Source organism: Gekko japonicus, unplaced genomic scaffold (genome assembly GCF_001447785.1).
Source record: "Gekko japonicus isolate JY-2015 unplaced genomic scaffold, Gekko_japonicus_V1.1 scaffold559, whole genome shotgun sequence".
Classification (NCBI taxonomy): Eukaryota; Metazoa; Chordata; class Lepidosauria; order Squamata; family Gekkonidae; genus Gekko; species Gekko japonicus.
The window spans coordinates 856309-883746 of record NW_015168064.1 but is presented as its reverse complement, the minus strand read 5'-3'; the positions used below and the strand labels follow the sequence as shown (position 1 = coordinate 883746).

At 43.3% G+C, this 27438-nt stretch overlaps 1 protein-coding gene across 1 annotated transcript in view; it reads right to left on the bottom strand.

Moving 5' to 3' along the window:
- Window positions 1-27438, bottom strand: part of LOC107113254 (desmocollin-2-like) — a 53435-nt gene that overhangs the window by 17124 nt on the left and 8873 nt on the right. Inside the window, exons 4-8 of the mRNA XM_015414555.1 lie at window positions 15537-15621; window positions 14986-15188; window positions 11509-11619; window positions 10198-10353; window positions 323-467 (exon numbers count right to left, since the gene is read on the bottom strand). Of these exons, the coding sequence (XP_015270041.1) occupies window positions 323-467; window positions 10198-10353; window positions 11509-11619; window positions 14986-15188; window positions 15537-15621 (700 nt within the window). The remainder of the gene's footprint in view (window positions 1-322; window positions 468-10197; window positions 10354-11508; window positions 11620-14985; window positions 15189-15536; window positions 15622-27438) is intronic.

Sequence of the window (27438 nt, the reverse complement as noted above, 5' to 3'; positions counted from 1 at the left end):
TTAATTTTTATTGATGAATTATGGGGGTTTTCTGGTATTACTAGTTTATTTTGTAATTGAATTTTGTTAATGCCTTTGTGGATTCTTGACAGGTAGAATAGAAATATTTCAAATAATGAATAAATATATTATTACTCCCATAACCTCCAAAATTTGGTATGTTCTAATTAGAAAACTTATGAAAATGTATTAATCATTATTAAAATTGGCATGACTGTTTCTGATACAAATAATTATTCCAACAACATGATCATTATTTAATCACATTTTAAAATGGATTGTATGAATGATTATAAAAATAAATTCATTTTTAACAGTTTACCAACTCTACTGTTTTCAACAACACCAAAAATATAAGGATCATGCTCAAACTCTGGGGCATTATCATTATCATCCTCGATTTTGATCACGTGCACAAGAGGTGTCTCTGGTGTATATCCCTCCGGCGTCACTGCATAGCAAATTATCTGTAGGGAGAGAGAAATATATATTTTTAATTGCTAGTTGCTCTCTAGAGCCAGGGTATACTTGTTTTGGCCCTTGTTTACATGCAAAGATCTGCTATAGCAAGACATAACAAGCAATTTCATAGTAGGAGCGAAATCCTCAAATATTAAGCAACCCAACTGAATGCTCAGCACAGAATGGGGCACATAGTTTGGTGAGGCCCCCGCTGCATATATATGGACATAAAGACTTCAAAATGGCTTCATCTCCATTACAAGAATGTAAGAGAAACACTGAATAGAAAAGATTGGAAACCATGATTTCAGGAGTGTCTGAAATTCATCAGAACACAGCTGAGGGCCAGTGTTACTGAGCAACAGTAATGGCAATCCTAATTGAGCAATCAAGGGGCACAGATGACCAATATTTTTTTCCACAGTAGTGAAAGTCTTTTTGAAAATTTCCCGGCATTTTGAATGGGCATCAATCACTGCTAAAAACATGTCAAATTCCGAGGGTCAAAATCTATATGAATGCATGTCCAGTGTGACCACAGCTGTGACTAGGGATACAGGCATGCTACATCGTTCATACTAGAAAAATGTGGCCTGCACCCATTCCATAGGGAGGAACATAACTGCCTACTTACAAGGGAAGAGAGACATCAGCATGTATGTAAACTGAAGCTGACATCAAAAGTTTCTTTGCTTCCTGAGATACTTTGGCACACTTGGATCCATTTTCATTTTGTCTTTTTGGAGCTGTTTGTTTTATTATTTATTTATTTATTTATTTATTGTTTTAATAGGGTTAAATGTAAAAAAATCAGTTTTGACTTGGAAGCACAAAAGTTTTATGCAGTATCCTCAATCCTCCACATTTCCTGGTTAAGAGGAAAATGCTGTTCAAACAAACTACAAAGATAATCTGACTCCAATGGTAACAAGAGAAAGAAAAATTTTACTTACAAAAACAGAAGCATATCTTGCATGACATATTCATGTAGGTACATTTAACTTATTGTGAACAGATTAACTTCAGAAAAGGTTAACTTGCTACAGCTCCAAGCCCAGGAAAGAGAGAGAAGAGAGAAGATGAAACAGAAAGGCCAAAGAGGCTCAGCATCTACCTGATCAGAACACAACTGCCAAGTGTACCTGAGTGAAAGAATTCTCTTAACCGTTTCCCTCCCAGATCCTCTTGCATTCAGTTACAATATCCAACACATGTAAGAGTGCCAGCACAGCCGACTGTTAAGTACGAGACTCAACACAGCTCATGAACAGTGAATCAGCTTTTTTCAACGTAGTCAGAAGAAATCAAGAACAAGACAAAAACATAGAGCAACAGGCTCTCTTTTAAACAGTCTGGGCTTGGGAGGCCACACCCACATGTCAGCTAACAACCAATAACTATTTACAGATAAGGTCCAATCAGAGTGCTTCCCACCAGAACATTGCACAGCTCTGATTGGTCTATTTACAATCCTGTTTGAGACTCAAGCTTAACATGGTTTTCAATACATAACAATGCCTCCCCCCTAAGACGGAACAACCTGGGAACACACGTCTTTCAAGTAACCAGGAGGCTGCCTGCTCCGTTGTGACTGTCTTAATGTTATGACTGGGGGACTGCTTGGCGTTTCCCTGTTGGAAGAGCTATCCTGCATACCTTGGGGCCAGTTTGCCTGAAAACTGTCTTCAGGTGAGTAACTGGGTTCTGTAGTAATACTGGGTGGTTCTCCCTCATGGGAGTTGTCCAAGCTTGGAAGCTCTACCCGTTCGTCCGGAATGGGTACGTCTGCCACCTCAGTAGTGGGGTCAGGGTCTGCCTCAGCCCACCGCTTCCTCAGTTGGTTGATGTGTCACTTGAACACACGACCATCTGTAAGCCGCACTGTGTAAGTGTGCAAACCCAGAACCTTGGTTACCGTGGCTGGCAATCAACAATGCCCTCCAGCATAGTTCCTCATGTAAACCAACTCTCCCTTCTCAAAACCCCAAGTCCGGTCAGTGGGCTTACTGTGTGGGGGTCTGGACGTGGTTAGGTCTGGGTGCATTTGGTCGAGGAGAGTGGTTAAGTGTCAGCCCATTAGCATTTCTGCTGGGCTCTGCCCCGTCACTGAGTGTGTCATGACGTTCTGGTGCAGGAGGAATGATGCCACCTTTTGGCTCCAGTTTCCCTGCACCAGGTGGCTAAGAGTCTTCTTAGTGGTCCGCACCATTCTTTTGGCTTGGCCGTCAGTAGCCGGGTGGAATGGTGCGGACGTGCTGTGCTGGATGAGATTTGCCACCAAAAACTCTTGGAATTCAGAGGTGGTAAAACAGGTCCCGTTATCAGACACGAGTGTGTCAGGCAACCCATGCATAGCAAAAATGTGGCACAGTGCATTGATTAGCATTAGGGTCGTCATTTCTGAAGTTGAAACCACCTCTAACCACTTTGAGTACGCATCGACAATGATTAAAAATATCTGCCCCTGAAATGGCCCTGCAAAGTCGATGTGGACTCGCGGCCAGGGCCAGTGAAATTTCTCCCATTGCTGTACCGGGGCATGTGGGGGATCAGGCCGGGACAGCTGGCACTCATGACACCTCTGCGCCCAACTCTCGATGTCCGAGTCTATTTTAGGCCACCAAAAATAACCTCGGGCCAGTCCCTTCATCCGCACTATGCCGGGCTGGCATTCATGCAGCGCTTCCAAAACCTTGTTTCTCAGTTTGGGGGGGACCACCACCCTGTTTCCCCACAATAAACATCCTCTGTGGACAGAGAGTTCGTACTGCTGTGATGCAAATGGCTTGAATTTGTCTGTGATGCGCCCCACCGGCCACCCCCTCCACACCCAGTTGAGCACCCTGGCGATAGTGGAGTCTCTGGCAGAGGCAGTCGCAGTGTCCAATGCGCGCACCGGAGGTTTGGCCAGTTCCTCGAGGGCCATCACCTCGAACGCCAGTGCAGGGTCAGAGTCCAGTTCAGGTAGGGGACAGCGGCTGAGGGCATCAGCATGCCCCATGTTCTTGCCAGGCCGATGCTCCAAAACATAGTCATATGCTGACAAGAGCACTGTCCAGAGCAACATCCTGGCCAACAAGATGTTAGGCGTTTGCCAGTCAGGCGCGAAAATTCCAAGGAGGGGCTTGTGGTCTGTAGCCATCACAAAAGGTCTCCCGTAAAGAAAATCATGAAATTTTTTCACGCCAGCCACAAGCGCCAAGCCCCCTTTATCTATTTGTGCGTAATTCCGTTCGGCTACAGTGAGTGTCCTGGAATAATACGCTATTGGTGCTTCTCTTCCGTCCGCCATTATGTGGATCAAGACAGCCCCCACCCCATATGGTGACGCATCTGCAGCCAGCACCAGCTGCTTGGACTCATCGTAGTGAGTACAGCATCGGAAGACAATAATGACTAGATCGCCTTAAAAGCACGGTTGTGCTACGAGCCCCACTCCCACTTAGCCCCCTTGTTTAGGAGCTTGTGCAACGGCTCCGCAAAAGACGCTTTATGTGGTAAAAATGCATGATAAAAATTAAGTATGCCCAAGAAGGACTGAAGTTCCTTCTTGAACCCAGGTCGTGGGGCATCTCTGATGGCCTGTACCTTGCTCGTTGTAGGATGTACCCCATCAGCATCGATTAAGAAACCCAAAAATTCCACCTTGGGCACTCCCAAGTGGCACTTCAAATTTTTTTACCTTCAACCCTGCCGCTTGGAAACGGCTTAACATAGCCCTGATGCGCTCCGTCAGTTTGTCTTTGGTTCTTCCGGCAATTAAAACATCATCAAAATAAGGGACTACCCCCGGCAGGTCCCTCAACAACCCCTCCATTAAGCCTTGGAAAATACCTGGGGCAACATTTACCCCAAATTGCAACCGGTTCACTTTAAACGCACCTCTATGCGTAACAATTGTTTGTGCTATAGTGGCTTGGGGGTCTACCAGAAGTTGTTGGTAAGCCTGAGCTGGATCTAACTTAGCAAAGACTTTACCTTCTCCCAAGGATGCTAGCACATGGCTAATGACTGGAACGGGGTACGAGTGTTGCTGTAGTGCCTTGTTTATTGTGCACTTATAATCAGCACAGATCCTTACTGACCTGTCAGGCTTAATTGGTGTCACTATAGGGGTCTTCCATCTCACATGTGATACCGTTTCTAACACACCTTGGGCCACAAGTTTGTATAACTCAGCCTCAATACGTGGTTTCATGGACAGGGACACCTTTCAATACTTTAGCCGTATAGGTGCTACTGACGGATCTAACTCAAAAGTTACCAGCGGCCCTCTATACATTCCCAACATGCCATCAAATACATCAGCAAATTCAGTATGCACTGCATTCAATTTATTCGCGCTGACATAGTTAATTCCGCTAATAGCAATTCTGAGGGCCTTGAACCAGTCCAATCCCAAAAGGCTGGCTCAGCGCCCCTCAGCAACAGGGAGGCTCAGTGACTCTCAGAATCCTTACATTGTACCTCAAACGTGGCTTCCCCAGCCACAGGAATGCATCTCCCCTGAAAATCAGAGAGGTGAATGCTGCTCGGCTTCAATCACCAACGACTCCATCGCGGGAAGAAATGCTACAATGTTTTGGATGATATGACGGTCACAGCTGATCCCGAGTCGACCTCCATCTCACATGGTACGCCATTCAGTAGGACGGTGACGTGGATCTTTTCCCTGGATCGTGATCCAGTCTTTAGGATGGTCGATGGGCAGGAACAGCAGTTGGTCAGATGGCGATCTGTGAACCTTGCGCTGTCCTGGCTGCAAACCTGGGGACGTGCACGAAGAGACGACGGTGGTGTCCTCTTCTTTCTTGACGTGCAGACCTTGGCCAAATGGCCCCACTTGTCACAGGATCGGCAAACGATGTCCTTCGCCCAGCAGTGATCCCACTCACTGCTCCGCCGCATCCGGCACAGCCCCGCCTTGGTGTGGTTTTCACTGGGGTCCGTTTGGCTCAAGAGTGGTTGACGAAATCATGCTCACCTTCACACTCGCTTGTTGATTCATGGTGCGCTGACTTGTAGGCTTGGGGTCAGGTTCTGATGCACTGCTTGTGTTGCCTTCTCTGCGGCCTCAGCGGCTACAGCCTCTGAGTAGGCCACAGCGTAGGTGAGGGCTTGCCGGGCAAACAGCCGCTGCTGCAGCTTCTTGTCCTTCATGCAACAGACATCCTTCATGCTGCCTTCCTTAATGCTGACATGTATTCAGCTATCGTCTCATTAGCCGTCTGGGACCATTTATAGAATGCGTGCCGACTAGCGATCTGCGATGGTTGCGGTATGAAATGTCCCTTCAGCTTTAGTTTCAGGTCAGCCAGGGACATGTCCTTGATCTCAGCGGGCACCACCAGGCACCAAGTGACATCGAATACAGCTCTTCCACAGGAACTGAGGAGTGTCGCCTTCTGCTGGTCTTCATCATCGATCTTGTTCACCTGGAGGTGGAACTCAAACTTGGCTTTATTCAACGTAATCAGAAGAAATTAAGAATGAGACAAAAACAGAGCGACAGGCTCTCTTTTAAACAGTCTGGGCTTGGAAGGCCACGCCCACATTTCAGCTAACAACCAATAACTATTTACAGATAAAGTCCAATCAGAGTGCTTCCCACCAGAACATTGCGCAGCTCTGATTGGTCTATTTACAATCCTGTTTGAGACTCAAGCTTAACATGGTTTTCAATACATAACACCGACAGACTTGATAGGAATTTACCATGAAAGTTAAGCAATCTTAAGAAGAAATACAGCTGTAAAACCTTTTTCTGGTACAGGTGCTTAAAAGAGTTCATTCTCCTTGTCAGCTGATTTCCTTAGATCAGTAGCATCAATAATATCCAAGCCAAGGGTTTAAACAATTCATACTTGCCCTGCTATACCATAAATCCATATTTTTCTAAACAAGCCCTTTTAAAATAGGTCAGAAGCAGAACTAACATCATAGGGCAATCTAATGTGATGCAATAAACATTTAATATATTTTGTTGAGGTATTTTTGATATAAAGGTTCAGCTTCTATTTGGAAGTGTACAATCCTTAAATCTAACTTACTGTAACACTGTCCATTGCTAACATCAGCAAACAAGTCTTCAGTTCAAGGTAGAAGATATTGAGCAGCTGGATTTGGAATCACTTTGAAATCTCTACAAATGTGAACCATGCTATGTTTTTAAGTCACAGGCACAATAGGCATTGTCTACTGTTGTTGTTGTTGTTAATTCAATTTGTTAATCTCCCTATCCTGGCTTACACTGAGCTCTGGGCAATGTATAAGGGGGCATAATGTCATAAAAAATACAACACATTAAAATTCAGTACAATATGATAAAACGAAGAGAACCAGAATAAAAAGATCCAAGATGGCGTCTTATAAATTTTCTATCCCAGTTCTGGACTACCTGGCCATTTTCTGGGTAGGAGGAGAAGGAACTCAAAACAAAAAATGCAGAGCAAGGGGAGGAAAGAAGGGTGCCAGCTAAGGAAAACTGTTGCTGCCCTCAACCGTAAGCCTGGTGAAACATCTCTGCCTAAGATAAGCATATGATCTCACAGGGCCCTGGTGTCATTTGGCAGAGAGTTCTACCAGGTTGGGGCCAGGACCAAAAAGGCCCTGGCCCTGGTTGAAGACATCTGAATATTTCTAGGACCAGGGATCACCAGCAGGTTATCAGTAGAGCACAAAGCTTTCCCAGGGACATACTGGAGGAGATGGTCCCATAGCTACACTGGTCCCAGATTGCTCAAGGCCTTAAAGGTCAATACCAAAACCTTGAACTTGACTCAGTATTCCATTGGAAACCAATGTAGCTGGCGCAGCACAGGTTGAATATGTGCTGTCCATGACGTTCCCATCAGGACTTGCGCCGCCACATTCTCGATCAGCTTGAGTTTCTGGGTCAGTCTCAAGGGCAGGCCTGCGTAGAGTCTGGAGGTCATCATTGCATGGATTACCGTGCCTAGGTCAGGGCATGACAAGAAAGGAGCCAGTTGTCGAGCTTGGTGCACATGGGAAAATGCCAGCCTGGTAGCATGCATGACTTGGGCTTCCATTGATAAGGAGGCATCCAAGGTCATGCCCAAACTCTTGATGGACAGCTCCAGTGTCAACGGAGCCCTGTTAAAAGCTGAAAGTCTGGACTCCAATCCCAAAGGCACCCCCCCAGCCACAGAACTTGTGTCTTTGTCCTACTCATTCTCAGCCTGCTCTTTTTTAGCCATCCCACTACAGCCTCCAGTCCCTCACCCAGATTTTGCATGGTGGTATCTGGTCATCCATCCAGGAACAGATACAGCTGGGTGTCATTGGTGCATTGATGACACCCAGGGCTTTTTTGGTAGAAAAAGCCCAGCAGGAACCTATTAGCATAATAGGCCACACCCAACAGCAGAAACTCATTAGCATATTAGACCACACCCCGACAACACAGCTCATGACCATATCAGGCCACACCCCCATGTTACCAGAAGTTAGGTCATCCAGCCACACCCACCTTTTGCCTCTTATTCTGTTCACCTTGTTTGTTGTCGAAATGCAGGGCTTTTTTTTGTAGCAAGAACCCCTTTGCATGTTAGGCCACACACCCCTAATGTAGCCAATCCTAATACGTTTCTGCTGTTGGGTGTGGCCTGTTATGCTAATGAGTTCCTGCTGGGCGTGGCCAACTTGGGAGCCAGCTGGAACTCCGTTCCTGTGCGTTCCTGCCCAAAAATAGCCCTGATGACACCTAAGCCCAAAACTCCTTGCCAGCTGGGCAAGGGGGCACATATAGAGGTTAAATAGCATCAGGGAGAGGAGTGCCCCCTGAGGAACCCAACATAATAAGGGTTGCCTAGAGGACACATCCTCACCCAGCACCATTCACTGTGAGAAACAGGTTTCAGCAGGCCATTTAGCACAAAAAAGTCCAAATTAGCTGGATGCTCAGTGACAGCGATGTAGACTCCCTCTTTCTCCTCCATGATGCTGACAGACAGCTAGGACATCCCTCTTGCACTACTGTCCAGGCAGTGCTTCCTTGGTTAAGAGTGCAGCTGGCCCAGAGCCACCCCCTGCAGCCACAGCCAGGTTGTCAGGTCCCTGTCCCTAGCTCCTGTTTCCTGTCACCACTCTGGCAGCCAGTGGAAGGGAGGAAAACCCCCTTTTTAAAAGAATCACCATCTGACTATAGTATGACATTACTTTCAGAGAAAACCCAGAAGTGGCTTCAGTGCATTCTAGGATTCTTAGAGAGATCTGATGTCACTTCCTGGTTTTCTCCAAGCAGTGGCATCACTCTATCGCCCAAGAATGCCTCTCATATCCCCACACCCTCTGCACTCTTGCCAGGTGCCATGCCATGCCTGGCAACTCCAGACAGTGCAACCAGGGTGGGCCAGCAGGGGATGAGGCAGCAAGTAGGCTGCAGGGCCAGCTCCTGAGGAAAGAAGCAACTTAGCAGACAAATGGTGAGGGCAGTGCTGTAAGTAGTGGACAGAGCTGGGAAGGCATCTAACACCAGGAGGATGGGGGCAAGAGGAAGCTACCCAGCCAAATGAGAGCTTTCCTCCAATCCTCATGGGTGGGGTAGAAATTGCCAAGAGGGTGTGGCACTCCACTGGTTATTTAAAGAGGGCCCAGAAGCAGGCCAGGGATGTGGTAGCTGATCCTGCTCTAAGGAGCAGAGGTGAATGAAGAGGAGGAAGATCCTGGTATTGCTGTTCCCTCTTCTGACTGAGGCCGAATGGGCTGTCTAGTGGTAAGAGAGGTCATGATAGAGGAGCAAGCAGTGGTTCAGAGGCATGAGAAGCCCAACAATCTACTTTCACAAGGGATCTCAGAGCATCAGGAACTACTTCGAATACTTAGGTTAGCAGTCAGGTTTCACAGAAAGCTTCACTAACATGGTAGTCATATGGCCCATTGTATTTATCTTGCTAGATTTCCACACAGCAAAAATGGCTGCTCCCTTCCATCAGAACTAGTTACACTGTTCCTGCCAGTAAGTGCTCCACTTTCCAGTTTTACTCGCCTACTGCCTTCTCCAGCAGTAAGGGGTCTCATACCTGTCTCTCATAAAACCCAATACACAAAACAGCATTGGGTCAGATTAATCTAGTTGCCAAATGCTATGTGTGTATAAGTGCAGAAGTTATTACCCAAAGAACTCACAACAACCGAGTGGTGCAGGTAAGTTCATCTCTTTTACAGAACTGACAGAACAAGAAACCAAGAGAGAGTAAGGTTTAAATGAACAAGTACAACACATTTTCATTTTCTTTCCTCTTTTAGTTTTTGTTCAGTTCCTGTTTTGTTTATGTCCTCTAGCCATATACATGTACATAACAAGTGAAGGAACTGCAGAATGGGCTGAATTTCCAGCTGTCTTTTCTAAGCTTTCTATCCTACTTTTGCATTTCAGCATAAATGCAGAACCAGTCTAGCACTCTCCTTATGTGGCAGTTTCATCTATCAGATAAGTATCAGGCAGACAAACTATTCATTTGTTACAACTGTTCATTCACCTTTAATGCCTTGCCTCAGAGGATGCACTTGCTGCTTTTAACAAGACCAGTACAAGGGTGCTGAACTTTCCTGTTCATCTGATCCTCATGTTGAGACAAATTAATACAGGCAATCGACATATTTTAAGGCTATTTATCCCTTTTTGGAACATGTATACAGAGGAGAGAAAAAAAACACCACAAGTCCATTTAATCTTGCATTATTAGTTAATAAACAGGAGCATGATGTCCATACCTTAAATTCTGGGTACATTTCCCGGTCTATTGGGCAAGTAACAAAGAGATTTCCAGTTTCTTTCTCAATGTAAAAGTAATTCAGAGGTGGCTGGTCAACACCAGGTCCACTTATGGAATATTTAATGTCATACTTCAAGGCTGTGTCAGAAGATAACTGTGAAGACAAAAAAATGAATCATATAAAACTTAATATTCTTACAATATATCCCTTTATTCAAATGGTGTTAGGAATCTCAAGATGTAGAATGGATGTCTTGGCAGATCAGCTGAAAGATTATCTTCCTAGCTAGCTCTAAAACTGTTCTCTATGATAGTGACTCCATGCAAGTGCTTGTAATGCTTATAAATGTGCTTAACATACTGGTATACTCAGTCACATGGGACATCTCCATATACCAGTGCTACACATTCCTGAGGACCACTGGCATTACAATGGAAACTGTGTGCCATTTGGCATGTCTGCAGTGTAAATAACTTACAACCACTGCAGCCTTGCGTGGTTGTCCCACCACATGGGAGTGCTCTTCTGTGACCTTGAGGCTGTAATATTTAAATAGGTCTATGTGGGGGATAGGAACTCAGAAACCCAGTGGAGCCTGACCTAGGCTTCAAGCTCATTACTGTGATATGGCCTCTTTATGACATTTCAGAAATACAACAGAAATCTTTCTTTTATGATTCATGAAATTGCATGGATGTGTTAGAATCAGAACAGTGGGGGGAGGGACTGTGCTACAAGTGCATCCGAAGAAATCATGCTTGCGCCCTGATTCGTATCTCCAGTCCTAAACAACAACAACAACAACAACAACAACAGTGTTTACACCCACAACAGCCAGACCATCAATACCAAAGATGCCACAGCCTCCACAGAACTCACAGGATATTTCAGTCCTAAAAATATTTTGTTTGTCAAAAGTCCCACTGATTTTCCTGATATTTCATTTTGTAGGGGGGGTTCTCACTCTCTCACTGTTCTTAATAAATATGCACACTAAAACATGCAATAGATGGGGTTTAGCAACCTCCTTCTGCATACAAAAGGAATGTTGACTCACACAAGCAGAGGCCAGAGGCCACAAACTCCCTCTGCCAGCTGCTGCTCTTCCCCCCAATGCTGTTCAAGGGGATCCCTGACTTTTGGCAGCAGTTTCTTAAGGGCTACACTGAGCTGAAGCAGGAAGGGAGGTAGGAAAATCACATAAGCACAACGCCACTCCTACTTCTCTGCATCCAAACCCAATATCTTATGCAAGTTAGATATGAAAATGATTTCAACTGGAAAGTGAATGGGTATAGTAAAACATACCTGTTGAATTTGCATTGGAAAAGGTCCCATTGAGTTTTCCATTATAGTTGTTGGGACTGGAGCCCATCTGCGTTTGCTTCGTCTAAGAGCAGTCCTTCTTACATGTCCTGCCTTAGCTCTTGAGGTCTGGAAGATAAGAAGAGATAACTAAACAAATAACAACAATCATACATGCTTGAATTGGCCAATCCCTCTGTGTACTATTATTTTTCCACAGACCTCTACTCAAAACCATACTCAAAACCATACCTCTACTCAAAACCTCTACTCAAAACCATACTCAAAACCATGTTCACAGTTAATTTCTACTCTTCATTTACAGTTTCACTGAGACTACAGAAGGCTTCTGTCGTGTGAAATCATTCTAATATGTTCCAGCTTTCACCCCGTCCATTAAATTTTGTTCTGTCTTCCAAACTGGATTGCTCTTGCTGGTAACATTAACCTGGTTGATCTTAAACAGTCATTACTTGCTACTTTATTTTGTGACAATTAATTTGGAAAAGTTGCTTAACAAATAATGTTTTGATCTACACAGGCTTTATCAAGAATACTACATGGGCCCTTTCTACACCCGTATTTTGCCTCAGTTTCTGAGCGCATCCTATTCTTCTGTTCTGCATTCCCTCCCGCTTTCACTTCCAGTTTGTATGGGGGTTTTCTGGTTCTTTTCTGCATTTGTTTTACAGGAATCCACATTCAGACCACTTCCAGCACACTGTTGCCCCACAGCTACCAAAACTCCTTTTGCTGTGATTCTTTGTTCTCATCTGCTTTCAAGCCGCTAATACTTTCTAAAGTAGAATCGTTTCTGCAGTATTTAAATGCTGCCCGCTGCCCTCCCCCTTTCTGGATTCCCCCCCTTCCTTTCTTTTTGCAGAAGGAGGGAGGGAGGGGTTGGCAGCCAATTAGCTCAAAAATGTGGGTTTTGCTTATATATGCAGAATACATACAGAATACACAAATAAGTAAACCAAAGGGGGGTGGGATACAGTGCAGAGAGAAGGTGTGCGACTGCAAAGTCAGCCCTTAAGGCTTGACTCCTCAGATTCTCTGGAGCAAGCTGTCAGTGCAGAAAGGGCCATAGGTTTGACATCAAGAACAAACTCCAGTTGGTTGTGACAAGAATGAACATAGTTTCGTTCTTTTGCATGCAGAGTAGAAATCGAAGGCATTTTGTTTTAGTTAATCTTTAATCTAGCTACATTTTTGTGACAATCGAATTTAGGTACTTTAATAAATTGTTTCTTGTCTACAAATCAGGAATCTAAAATAAGATCATTTAGAATTCACAGCAAATTGCAGTTGGAGCAAAGCATTACTAAACCAGGATACCTTCAATTTCAGGTTGGAGGAAGTGTGCAAGTCCAAGAATAAAACCAGGATCATTCTCAGCACAAAGAAACTGGCATACATTTGAATCTGGCCATGATGTCTTGTATCATGGGAAACAGCATTGCTAAAACCTTTGTAACCAAAGCAGAGACTAGCCATGCACCAGGGAAAAAAGAAGTGGAGCAAGCACATGCTGCAGTGTGGAAACTGAGCCCCAGCTTTACTGATTACAGATTCCTCCAGGCTTAGCATTGCATAGGTGTGGGATGAGATGTGACTCTGTCAGTGTGACAGCTGACAGTGAACCCGCAACACATCTTTGGGGAGGAAACTGAGAAAAGAGAACCATTTTAAGATAAGAAGCAGTGGAAGCCATGGTTCCCACCCACTATTTGAATCTTAGGGGTGTGATTGACACTTTTTGAGTTGTTCTGTATATCACTTCCATATGATCTTAAGGAGAACTGTGTTCCCTAGCCTGATGTCTTTAGATCTCAGAAGCTAAGCAGGATTGGCCCTAGTCAGTATTTGGATGGGAAACCACTAATGTCGCTATACCAGAGTCGCTATGCAGAGGCAGACAATGGCCTATTACATATGCACAGCTTATTGTTGATTTTCACTGAAGTCGTGCATCTTGAATTCGAATGCTGTGTGTGCACTCCACATCTTTCTTTTTCTCCAATGCTTCTCCTAGGAAGTGATTATTACAGCACTCCATTACAGAGAGAAATGTCCAAAAAGCTGCATGCTTCCTATCATAGCTTCCCACTCACTTTACATCTCTGGTCAATTTTATTCCCCACTGACGATTCCCCCCTCCCCCGCATGAAAATGCACACAGGACTGAAATCCATTTTTCTTGCACCAGAGAGGCTGCCATTTGCCTTTTCCACAATACTCCAACCAAACCAATACCAGCCAGGGGACATAGCTGCTTGAACAACTCTTTAAATTTCCCCCCATTGTATGTGGGGAGGGGGATATTCAGCTATCCGAAACTAGTGAAAAGACACCAACTGCAGGAGTTTGGTTAGCATTTTATTGCTAGTCTCAGATCACTGAATAAAAAAAATTATAGGTTGAGTAAAAAATTTAAAAGGCATGCAAGAGGTTCCAGTCCCATGTCTACAGAACTACAAAGGGTTGGATGGGTGGAACGAGTTTGCAGTGGGCTGCGAGGTTGATGTCAAGGGGCAGAGAAGTTCAGGGGAGAAAACTCTGACATTTCCATTCTCCTCTTTGGTTCGCTTTGATTTTGAAGCAAAGCAAAAAAAAATTGCCTCAAAACAGCAGTCAAAAACATGGAGTAAAGAGAAAATAACACGGGGGGGGGGGGGGGGAGGAAGCAAAAAAAAAAATCAAAGCCAGCATGGAAGCAATGTCAATGGTTGCAGAAGTGAGAGAGAAAACCCAACAGGCAGGTGACCTAAAAGCAAAGGGGAAATTATGTGCGTAAAAAGCCAGTGGGAAACCACCACTGAACATCTCTTGCCTTGAAAGCTCTACAGGGTCACCATAAGTTGGCTGTGATCTGGCAACAGAAAAAAATGTTCCCAGACCAATGTACAAGTGCCTAGTTGTGACAGCAGTTATACATGAGTTCTTCAGGACAACTGTGCACCGTTCATCTGCATGCTCTAACATTTTGCAAAACAAGGCCAGAATCCCTCAGCCACCTCAACCCAGGGTAAAATTCCTTTCTTGTTCCACCAACCACCCTGTAGTCACAAAACAGGAATCACAAGGCAAAGGGTAGGATCTGAAAACTAGGGTCAGGACGGTGGATTTACTGGAACAGGGTGCTGAGTGCCTGGCCCACCTCTAGCCATCTACTTATATATATCCAAGACGGTTCAAAAGAAAGAAGTCTTTCTTCAAGTCTACCCTGGCTGCCCCCTCACCAGCCCAGTGCCAGGTTGCCAGCCAAAGGGGTGAGTCCATGGTGGAAGTTCAGCCTCCCACAGGCAAGAGCCCACCCAGCTGCCCTTCATTCTCTCAACCCCCCCCCCTTCCTGTGCAGGGCACAGCAGGCACCCCCATTCATGGTGGAGAAGTGAATTTCTTTAAAAAAAATTAATTCTGCCTGCTGAGGAATACGATTAACAAACAAAATGACTATTTCAATTTAAGTGTATCTACCTTTTTTGGATGTGTTAGCAAACTAACAAGTATCGTCTTTTGTTCGTGTCCACTACTGCCTTTAAGGAGTATGGTGATGGTGTTTTCATGAGAAGACAAGGACATAGCATTTGTTGTATACAATGAACCATCTTCTAAAACTGTAAAGTTGGGATTGTTTGAGCGGATAAATTCTGCATGCTTAAGACAGTTTTTCACCTTGACTGAAAGAAAAATAAAGACTAGTTGGAATGGGAAAAAATTATAAAACACAAAACTCCAAACAGAGATGCTAAAAATGTCTAATCAATTAAAGTCATGGGGAGCATGCAGAGGAGTCCAGGCAGCCTTGGGCTAAGCCGTCTGAGTGCAAAGAGCCTGAATTCAAATTTCAATGTCTGTTTACAACACTGGGTTGATTTTAATTTCACATAAGTGTTGCCTGGATGCTATGAATTTTCACATGTACAATTGACTGATCAGTTTTCAAGTTTCTGGTAGAAATAAACATATGAAACACTAATAATACACCTACATAATTGTAAGATCAAAGAGTCCTCGGACTTTCTCACCTCTGCCAACTAATACTCCAGCTTCTAGTTCAGGAGGGACATTGAAAGTCACTTTCTTGCAAGCATCAGAGAATAAGTTCAATACCTTTAAAAAGAGTTCAAAAACTTTAAATCATCCATTTTAACTGCAAAAGAAAAAAAACCCTTCTAGCACAAACCTTGTTTTGATTCACTTGTAGTGGGAAATGTTGGCAGACATAACCATATTTGGGCCACAAAGGAAGTCAGTATCAGTTCATGCAACAGGATTAAAGTGTTCCTGTTTCATGATCCTGTATTCCTCTTTACAAGAAATCCGTTTGCTGATCCAAACTTAGGACAATTAGTAAATTGTAAAAAGTGCAATACAAAATCTATCACATTTTAATCTCAAACTTACTCCATGGACTTCAGGTAGCATACATGGTTCTTCCCTACTGCATTTTGTTCTCATCGTCCCCTGCCCCCAGTAATAAGTTAGGCTAAGAGAGACTGACTGACCAAGGCCACCCAGTGAGTGTCACGAAAATGCCCTATACGGAGTCAGACCACTGAACTATCAAGGTCAACATTGTCTACTCTGGCAATGGTAGAGGTTTTTCACATCACCATGTAACTGCTCCTTTTAACTGGAGATGCTGGGGACCGAACCTGGAACCTTACACATGTAAAGCTGATACTCCACTGCTAAGCCACAGCCCCACCCAACTACATCACACTGGCTGCCCAAAGTGAAAATCTGATTGACTTCAGTGAATTTCAGATTTCTGCAAAAGATACCATGCCTTTTCTGGTTCTTTCCATATAATGGTTGGAGTGTTGGACTAGGAGACCCAGGTTCAAATCTGCACTTTATTATGGAAGCTTCTTGGGTGACCTTGGGCCAGTCACACACTCTCAGCCTAACCTACTTTACAGGATTGTTGTGAGAATAAAATGGAAAATTATGTCAGCCGCTTTGTGTCCCCATTGTGGAGAAATGAAGTACATAAATATGTAAAAGAATTTTTTTGCTATTATAATCATCTTCCTCAGCTTTTCTCAGTGAGATGCAAGGCGGATTACAAAATACGCAAAGCAATTCAATCAGATAGCAAAGAATGAACAATGCAGTAGGACTAGGATTTAAAAACTGGAAAATAGTGCAAACAAAAAGCTGCCTCGGGCAACAAACGCTGCCTGATGTATGGTACATTTGAACTGAATTGTTTCTTACAGTCATAGACCAGGATAAAAATACACACAGTGTCAGAAATATTGATATCACTGGTATGTAGATAACATAAAAATAGCAAATATAATTCATTAAATTAATATAGAACTACGGTAGACTTTAGCAGCTGCAAAAAATCTGGCAACTATATCCATAATCCAAGGCTCATCATCCAAGAGAAGAAGGGAAGTATACTAGTCTACCGGGGTAGATTTTTTTGGGTTGGTTTTTTTTTTTTCGAGGACATGAGTAATAAAACCATATCTACAATCACCCTAGAAAGGGCAATGCAGTAAAACACGATAAACGGTTTCAGAGCAGGTTAAAAGCTTAGGGCTGCTCATGGACCCTGCCTTCAAGCATTCATTATTATTATTATGATTCTAAATCAGCTGGCAACAATGTAGTCAACAGAGTCAACAACATAAAATAAAAATTCATAGCCTCAGTAATCTCACTTCCATTACACATTTTTGTTGTTGTTCAGTTGCACAGTCGAGTCCAACTCTTACATACTTAATAAAAATATTTAACCAAGTGGGACCCTGCCGTGCTCTTTGTGTTGGTCAGGAGTACCTTCTGTCAACTGCATCTGGTTTGCCCACTCTCTTATTGCCTAGACTAAGCCCATCTGGCCATGCTGAGCCATACTTCTGCAACCTCACAGATGGAGTACTGCAAGGCACTCTACACCCAGAAACTACAACTGGTTTAGAATGCACAAGCCCAAATATTGTCAGAGGCTAGCTGCAGGAAACATATGTTGCCCATTTTGAAACAGTTGCACTGGCAGTCTGTTTCTAAGTTCAAGTCCAGGTGCTGGTTATGACCTTTAAAGCCTTTTGTGACCTGTAACCTGCATATATGAAGGACTGTCTCCTTCCATATGTCCATATGCACTGAGTACGGTCTTCAGGTCCATCTGTTATCTATTCTTTCACTTTTCTATCACAGCTCCTGATCTGTGAAATAGCCTCCCTTAAGAGGTGAAGGGAGCCCCCTCCTTGGACATCTTCAGGAGGTCTGCAAGTCTTCTTTGTGAGGCCTTTCAACAGAAATAGCAGGTATTTTTAGGGGAGGGAAGGAGGGTGAGATTTGGGGATTATTTTTTTATTTGGATTTTAATTGGGAAATGTTTTTAAACTATTGTTGTAAACTGCCTTGAACAAAACCAAAGGTCTTCATTATTGCAGTCAGAAGACTTCAAGGAAGGAAGGAAGGAAGGAAGGAAGGAAGGAAGGAAGGAAGGAAGGAAGGAAGGTTTCCCCACTTGCACATGACCATATACATTCTTGGTACTGTACACCATGATATATCCCTTCCAAAAGTGCAGAGGAAAAATGATGAAGAAACTGAATTACAAAGCAATTTAGTAAAAATGGAGGTAATGTGCAATAAACATATTGATAGATTACAATACTATCTTTTCAAAATAACTGGTTAGGTTGATAATTTGAATTACAAATGGTTTGGAAATAACTACAATCCATGTGATCCAGAGTTTCCTATTTAAATGTGAATTTCTGTAATTCTTTCTATGTTTTAACTGCCCCAACATTTATGGCTGTTTTGAGTAGCATTTTAAAAAATGTCATTTAGCTAAACTTTGATGAAATTACCCTCTCAAATTAAATACAGCTGAAATCCAATATATATGGTTTATCATTTTGTGAGGTGAGCTACATTGGAAAGACCACAGCTGCACAGTAACTGCACAATGTCTTAACGTTTCTGAAGTTTCCATTAAGTAGGTTTTTAGGGATACCTTTCTGTTGGTGCAACTTGAGGATGTGGACCTACCTCCTCCTTCTAGCAAATAAAATCTGCAGAGACTAGGTAGATGGTGAAAATAATCAACATCTCATTAGTAGAGTCACCAGTGACACTTTTAAAAAGGCAGAAACAAGAATATCGGGGAGGGGGACTAAATAACTATATTTGAAGCATTACCAACCAGTTTCAAATCGACCATTTCTAAGCAGTGGATTTTCAGCTCCAACTATGGATGATTTTTCAATTGACTTCCATCCTAGCCATAGTGCAAAAACAACTTTGGTCACCTTGATAGATTATTTATATCTGACCACTAATGTGGGGAGTTTAAGCCTATTGGTTCCTCTTGGCCTCTCGCTAGCTTCTAATATTATCAACCACAACATCCTTGTCGACTGCCTAATAGGAATGGGTATTGGTTAAGCAGTGAGGAAATTCATTCCTGAGGGAGATGATGCAGAAGCAGAGCTAAGGAATTTCTGTCCTCCACTTTAGCCTATTAAGGCTGCTGCCACACACGCTAAGTAATCCACTTTCAATCCACTTTCAGTGCACTTTCAAAGTGGATTTTGCCAGTTCACACAGTAAAACTCCAGTTGGAAAGTGCACTGAAAGTGGATTGAAAGTGGATTATTTAGCGTGTGTGGCAGCAGCCTAAGTTTCTCAAGGTTCTATTTTGTCTCACGTGTTATTTAACTCACTATACTGGGAGAAACTACCTGCAGATTTGGAGTAGACAAAACACTATCTTCCTTCCATATAGATGCAGGGAGGTGGTGGCAGAGTCTAGAGGCCATCCCTTGGGAGTGGAGGGCCCAGAATAAACTCTTCCCCCCCCCATTTTTAGAGACTTCAGGTCTCTCAAGACTTTCATTCTCAAGCCATAACTGATCATCCATGTGGTGGGATCTTCAGCAATGGTTTGAGGTTAAAATGTACACACTTTCTCCCTCATACCACTGCCAATTCCTTGTGCAGCAGCCATGCAGAGCCATCTCTGTTCATGTGATCAGCAGCTTCTTCAGGGAAGCACAGGGATTTGGGGCATCATAATTCTCTCTTTCCTAGGGATGGCTCTGTTTGTAGACAGAGAAAGGATGAATGAAGGGGGAAAACTGAAACTCATTCCAGACAAAATGGAACTGCTATAAACTGGGTTAAAGTTGATGTGGAATAGATGTACAGCCCGTTTTGCAGCTTGGCACGCCTGGATTCCTCTCTGCCCCTAGGAAAACAGAAGATGGAGGTGGCTAGGTGTGCTTTTTTACTAGTTTAGGCTGCTTTGCCAGCTACAGCCATTCCTGAAGAAAACAGACCTGGGCACTGTCATATCTTGGTAATATCCAGACTGGATCACATTCTGTGTAGAGCTCACTTTAAAGACAGCCTGGACGTTTCAGCTGACATGGGGGGGAGCACAATTTTAGCTGGGTTTCACCAAAACACATATATGACACGGATATTATATCAATTACACTGGTTTCCAGTTTGTTTCTGTGCCTAGTACAAAGTGTTAATTTGATCTTTAAAAACCTTAATGGTTCAAGTCTACAGTACCTGAAGGACCACCTCCACCCATAAACACCTGTCCTCGGCTCTGAGATCATCTGAGGGGACACTGCTGTGGGAATCATGCCGTCTCTTAGTTATGTTTGCTGGGGCCCCTTGTGAAGCCTTCTCAGGACTGGCTCTCGAATTTACTTCCAGGAAATTCCCCTGGTATTGAGTTTAGCCTTCTCATTGCAGGCCTTCCAGCATCAACTAAATCCCTCCTTATTCTGGAAGGCCTTTGAACAGTAATTTTAACCTTGATTTTAGTCCTCATTCTAAATTGTTTTAAAGTCCTGTTGTTATGTATTTTTTGATTGTGTGAGGTGCCATGGGCATAATTGTATGGAAAGTTACTGTAGAAATGATCCAAATATATAAAAACAAAATAAGATGGTCATTCATCTGATTTCTGCAACAGATAAAAAATGTCAAAACATCCTTTATTTTTGGCCACTATTGAAGTGTGGGACGGGTATTCCAATGCTGCATACCTCATCTGGAAAGCCAGGCTTTCTCTCTGGTGCACTAACCATGCATAGATGCTATAGAAACATATTCAAACAAGCAAGCACCACTCTTAGATTCTGAAGTGGTCCTAAACAAGCGGTACCTCTTCCCTTCCTAATAATTTGATCTGGACTAAGTAAAAGGATGGTAAGGTTTCCCAGGCAGTCCCTTATTGTAGTGATACAAACTGCAATTTGTGCTCCCATAGTTATTGTGACATTATCAGATTTTCCATATTTCTTCTTTGATTCTGACCATTTCCTCTATATGCTATATGGTTCTGACCACTTCCTCTATATGCTATATGGGAGACATTTGGGGGATGCAGGCTCGCATACTCCTGGTTTGGGCTTGAGTGTGTTTATTTTTCTTTCCCCTCCCCTTTATCTGATGTTCAATGGTCCCTGTCTCCTCAAGGGCAATGAGCACACTCAAGCCTCATTGGACTGTTGTGGGGGCAGGAGACCATTTTTAAAATTTATAAACTCACCATTTTCTGCACTTCTGTGCAGAAAAGAAATCCTCCAAGTATTTAAATACTTGTACCTTGTGGCTGGCATTGTTTTGCTGCTGTATTCACCACGTTTGCTATTAGAAGTTATTATAGTTTCAATTTATGCTGAAAATCAATCTAGCAAAACAGACCCTTTATTTAGAATGTATATTTTTAAATATTTCAAACTGTTGCAACCTACTTCCACAAGATAACACTGGCTAAACATCATCAATTGTTACTGATAACAATTGTCCATAGAATAGGAATTTAACAAAAGCAGTGAGTTTGCTCAAAGAATCAAATATCAGTTCATTTATTTAAAGGTAGTGACACAAACCATCCTTCTGGTACTGTATGTCATTGATTTGCTAGCATTTCTTTTTTATACAAAGAAGGTCAAACCCTCCTCTCTGTTTGACACAGAGAAGAAAGAAAATATAGATCACTTTACTCACCAGTAGGCTGAAGAGAAAGTGCAACCAGATTGTTCTATCCAAGGTCCTACCTCTGCATCTTGCTGCAGCTGGGAGTACCATTTCCAGTCCTCCTGGTAAATTCGTATGGTTGGTGGAGTTGCAGGATTACTGTTTAATCACAGTCCCCAGGGGAGTGAGGGTGAAAAGACCAAGTGGTGCCCAGGACAGCTCAGCTGCAGCCGTACAGTGGTGCGGAAAGTGAATAAAACTTTCTTCCCTTTCTCTTTTTTGATCCCTCAAACATTGACAGTCCAAAGCAAAGGAACTGGTTGTTAATTCAGCTCTCTTACTAAAGTTGATAGGGCTTGTCTCCTAGGAAAGACTTGTGGAACGTGCTTAGTTTCATTTCAGAGTTCTGAAGTGCTGGGGGGAAGGAAGAAACTGGATGGATTGGGCCCCAGGCTTGCCTTTCCCTGCTGTTTCTTTTTGCATAAGAGGGAGTTATTTTTAGTAGGGTCTAGTTTCATAGAATCCCACTAAGTGGAGTCTCAGAAAGTTGGGGGGAGTAGGTTCCTACCAAGGCTGAAATAAATGTTCTCCCTACTCATTCAAGGAGTTTGCCCCTAGTCAGCCATGCTAATTTGCCTCTTCCCTGCCCTGTAATTGTCTGCATTCCCATTAAGAAATTTTCTTCCTTCTTTTATAATGCAAAAGTTCTACAGAAGATTAGCCACAGTTCTCCTTTTCATCCTGTCAGGTTCCAGATATCACTTATTCAACTTATTTTAAAGGTCACCTCATAGCTTAACTGCCCTGTAAAGTTGTGATGGATATTTTTTGTTTCAGGAAAGCCCGATTCCAAAGCACTCTTTGAAAAATGAACCATTTGTCAGTCAGATGTTCCCTGTTAATTATGAGGAATAATGGTTTCATATGAACATGATTGTTTATGGTAAGTTCTCATTGAGCAGGTATCCCTCCAAAATTCTACAAGAAATTGGAGCTTTGGAGAGATCAAAGAGGGCCATTTTTCAAACATGTTTTTCAATATTTTTATAATTAAACACTCTAAAAATCCTGCTCATTATAGAACCAATAAGGCCTGACATTTGGCATGAAGAATCTACCTGCTAAGGGATACAAGCTGGCCCAATTTCAGGAAAAATATGATAAAGGAAGACTCTGGAGGCTTGAAATGTGTGATATGTCAATATTTCCATATATGTGGCCAATTTTTTGCAGACCCAAAAGGCTGATTTCTCCTTTTGTTCATTTAGATTATTTCAAAAACTCAAGAATATTCAAAGATCATCTTCTGATATGTTTCTCTTTTTAAAGTTATGAGGTTTCTTAGGGTCTATTTTAATCAGTGGTAACTAAAGTAATGGCAAGTTGTTCAGCATAAATTGCTAACATATTTGGCAGCAGAAGCCCTTTTCGTAAATTATGCTCAGGGGTCATTTCGTAGAAAAAGAGCTAGGGGAACTCATTAGCATAACTCATTAGCATATGCCACACCCCCTGACATCACCGGAAGTGTGTCATAAGGCCACACCTCCAGACATAACCGGAAATGTGTCATAATGCCACATTCCCCGTCCTCAACGGTCCCGGTCGCCGCTGCCGGCCTTGCAGCTCCACTGCCGAGCCCCATGAGGGGCCCAGCGGTGGACCTGCAAGGCTGGCGGGAGTGCAAGGAAGCCCCACGAAGGCCCTCCCTGGCCCCAGGCAGGCAGGGGTGGGGAGAGGCAGGGAGGAAGCAACTTACCCTCCCTCTTCTCCTGCCTCCTTCTGGCTGAATGAGGGCCAGAAGCAGGGCAGCCGGAAGCAGGGGGCAGGGCTTCGTCATGTGCCCTGCCCCCCGTACCTCACCCGGGGGAACTGCGTTCCCCCACGTTCCCCCCCGAAATGACCTCTGATTATGCCCATGAGCATTAGAAGGCTGGCAACTAGGCATATCATGATCACACTTTTTCTGATATGCACAGTCACCGTGTTGTCCGAACAGGGCCACCACATGTATTTTACACTGCTGGACACTGGTAGGCAGGGAGAAAAAAATGGCCCTTGCAAGGGCTCTACTCCTCACCCTGCCCTATGATGCAGAGAAAAGGGAAGGCAGATGAGAGCCTACCCCTGCCCTGCCCCCCAATGGAGGTGGGGAGCAAAGTAGCAAAGCTTGCCATGGCTTCTGCCTAGCTTACAAACACCCACATTGTACAGGCTATACACTGTTTGCGCATGGTTGCAATGGTTCCTACCCAACTGGCTTGCGCAGGGCAGGGCTGCTAGCTCCCTAGAGTTTGGGATTATTGTCTTGCAGTGGCAGCTCCGACCCTCCTCACAGGGGCCACCAGTTCATGGCAGTTCCCTCCCACTCCATGAAGGGTTGTCCCAAGGGGGAGCAGCTCCCCAGGCCTTAATGGCCATCCTGCCCCTGTGTCTGAGCCAGAACCCTGGAAAGTCTAGTGGTTAATAGTATGTTTATTGCGGTCAAAGACCATAATTCAGTGAATAGAGTTAATGTAACAGCTATAAGTCTAGTGGTGAATTCACACATACTGAAGCTATATGTGTATGCAAGATCTATGCAGAGGTGTAAAGCGTATGGCCCATGGGCCAGATCAGGCCTGCGCAGGGCTGCAATCCGGCCTGAAAGCAACTGACTCTGTGTTGCTTCCTGAATCTATCATCAGAGCTTCATCTGGCTATTCTCTCCTAGTTCCTGCTTCATAGGAGAAAAAGAAAGCCTTCCCTCTATTGGCTGAGGGCTCTTCCCCCTTCCCCTACTCCTCTGGGGAGGGAGGGAAAAAAAGAGAGACCCGGGGGGGGGAATGGCATCTCATGGGACTTCTAAGAAGACCAGTAACATTTTATTCCAGATAGAAACACTTATTCTTCAGAGGAAGGGAGAGAGCCAAAGGGAGCACACCAGAAAAAAAGAAAGAGTCCTGTGTTTAAGACCCAAAAACATTTTTATTCCAGGTGGGAGTGGGGAGAGTCCTTTGTTTAACACCAAAAAATGTTTTTATTCCAGGTATGGGAGAAGAGTTCTTTGTTTAAGACCAAAAAAATGTTTTATTCCAGGTATATGAGAGAATGAGAGAGAGAGAGAGAGAGCATCCCATGGCACCCTTTCCATTTCTAATAGATGGGGGGGAGAAACCTAATAGCACAGCTTGCATTCCTTATTAGTGAAAGGGAGCAAGAGTACAGTAGCACCTTAATGACTAACAAAATTTGTGGCAGGGCATGAGCTTTCATGAATCACTGCTCACTTCTTCAGATACAGCTGGAATGTGAGTCCATCTGTCTTTATATCTTGGAGAGGGAAGTGATTTCAGACACCAAAAGACATAGTAGTAATGAGAGAAGAAACCTAGGTCTCAGTCCAGTCCAGGAGTTAGCATTGTTTTAAGCTTCATGATCAGTTGCAATTCAGCAGTCTCTCTTTCTAATCTCCCTTTGAAAACTACTACTCTTAGGTCAGCAACTGAATGTCCTGGAAGGTTAAAATGTCCCTCCACTGGTTTTGAATGTTGTGGTTTCTAATAGTACTAGAAACAGTAAGAGTCCAGTAGCACTTCTAAAGACTAACAAAATTGTGGTAGGGTATGTGCTTTTGTGAGTCACTGCTCACTTCTGACTTATTTCCATTTATTCTTTGCATCCTCTTGGACTGAATCCTCCTGTACCAAATTGAGACCTAGATTTCCTGTCTCATTACCAATGCTGATATCTCCACCCCTCTGCATATCACACCTAATCCAATCATGCCTGCTATTGCCATTCGGCATCTGAAATCATCTTTGGCTCCGTGTGACTGCAGCCTTGATAAAGTTTATATCTCCAGTACCTTGTGTTACATTTTATGGCACATATGGCCCGGCCCAACAAAGCGACATTTATGTCAGATGTGGCCCTCATAACAAATGAGTTCAACACCTCTGATCTATGTAGTGCCATTGTTCAGACAACATGGCAACCATATTCATCAGGAGTTATGCTCTACCAGTACACATGATAACCAGCCTTCAGGTATGTGGACAGAGGGTCTGAAAAGGCTGAGAAGAAACAGCTGGCAACTGCATGAGCAGGACAGGATCACTGGAGGAGGTGGATATGTGTGGTAAACTCTTTCGCTATTAAGACGCTGACTTAGCCCACGGGCCTTTTTACATGGCACTTCTATATGGAGTATAAGGAAACATGTAAAGTATGTCTTAGCAGCAGAGCCTAATCATGTTTGGGAGGAGTCTTCTTTTGCAGTGTAGGTAGGGTTTTTAACCATTTTTTAAAAATTCTTTTTACATATACTAAGCATAGTAATTGACAGGAAAATAAATTTAATTTAGCTAAATTTTTAAAAGAATGAGTATACATTGATCAAAAATTTGACTGAATCTGCCTTCTCCTATATGAACCTACCCATCCACTTTGGTCATCTTTGGAGGCCCCCACCATCTGAGGCTAGACAAGTGACAATTTGAGAAATAGCCTTCTTGGGAATCGCACCAAAACTATGGAACTCCCTCTCCAGAGAAATTTGTCTCCTTCTATTGTTGTAGTTTTTGTTGTTGTTCAGCATACACCCCAGTAACTGCTATTGGCCCTCCTCCTTGGTTTTAGTGTTATGTGTTTTTATGGGTTTTATTGAATTATTTTATGTACACGTATTTTAAATGCTGTATTTAATGTTGATAAGTTTTGAGGTTTGCCGCCTTGAGGACCCTATTTGGGTGGAAAGGCAGCATAGAAATGTTAAATAAATAAAATTTTCCTCTGGAAAATCTCAGAGAGGACAATTTACCTGCCAAAGATAATCCCTGAACAGGGATGGTTGCATGGAACCACTCATTTCACTGGCTAACTGTACCATTCAATAATCAAACTGAGCAGTTGCAACTTGACTATTCTGGTATCAGAAACATAATCAGTGTTCCTAATCAAAACAAAATTGTTTCCACCTTTCATGAATGAGCAGAAGTTTTCCAGGTTGATAGTTCTTCTGGTGCCTTCTTGTCTTTTTTCATTTCCCCTCACCCATCCCCCAGGAAGCAAGGAAAGATGGGAAAACTCACATGCCAATTCACATCTCCATGTGCTCATTCTGCAAGAGATAATTGCTCATAGAACAAGGACACTTTCTTCTATCTGTTTGGAGTTTGGCAGGGAGGATTCTTTAGCTAACGGGTATGAGGAGAAGAAGAACATGCCATCCAAGCTTCCAAGTTGTAACGAACTCTGGCTATGCTGGGCTATTCTGGCTGCTAAGAGGGATAAGCCCCTCAGAATTTTCTTCTGATTGGGGGAGGTTCACCTGGGGGGGGGGAAATTCTCATTAAAACAAATGGAAATTACTATCAGACTGATTTCCTTACATCATTCACTTTAGTTCTGGTTTCAACAAATCAACCAAATAAATTATTTGCATTTTGAACATGGCATTTTCTTACTTTGCACATACCTAGTATGTATAGTGATTAAGTATAGTGATTAAGAGCGGAGGACTCTAATCTGGAGAACTGGGTTCGATTCCACCCTCCTCCACATGAAGCCAGCTGGGTGTCCTTGGGTCAATCACAGGTCTCAGAGCTCTCTCAGCCCCCCAAAATAAGTGTAGCTTGCCACCTAAAAGAGTTAAAACTTAAGACTGCCAGACAATCTTTGGATCTCCTGGCTATACTACATACAATGCCATACAATAATTAATTAATTAACCTAGTCCTAAAAATGTAACCCTTTTTCAGAGTGTGTTATTTTTATAATTACATAAATTATAATTACATTGATACTCTGTTGATATTTTCACAGTTTGATTCTTTCCAGTAGTTAATTTATGTTTCATTAAAGTAGCTGCCTTTTAAAAACATATTATCCTATCCTATCTTCAGATGTTCAATTACATTTATCACAATTGCTAAAATTCACATTGCTTTTGAAAGGAAGGAAGGAAGGAAGGAAGGA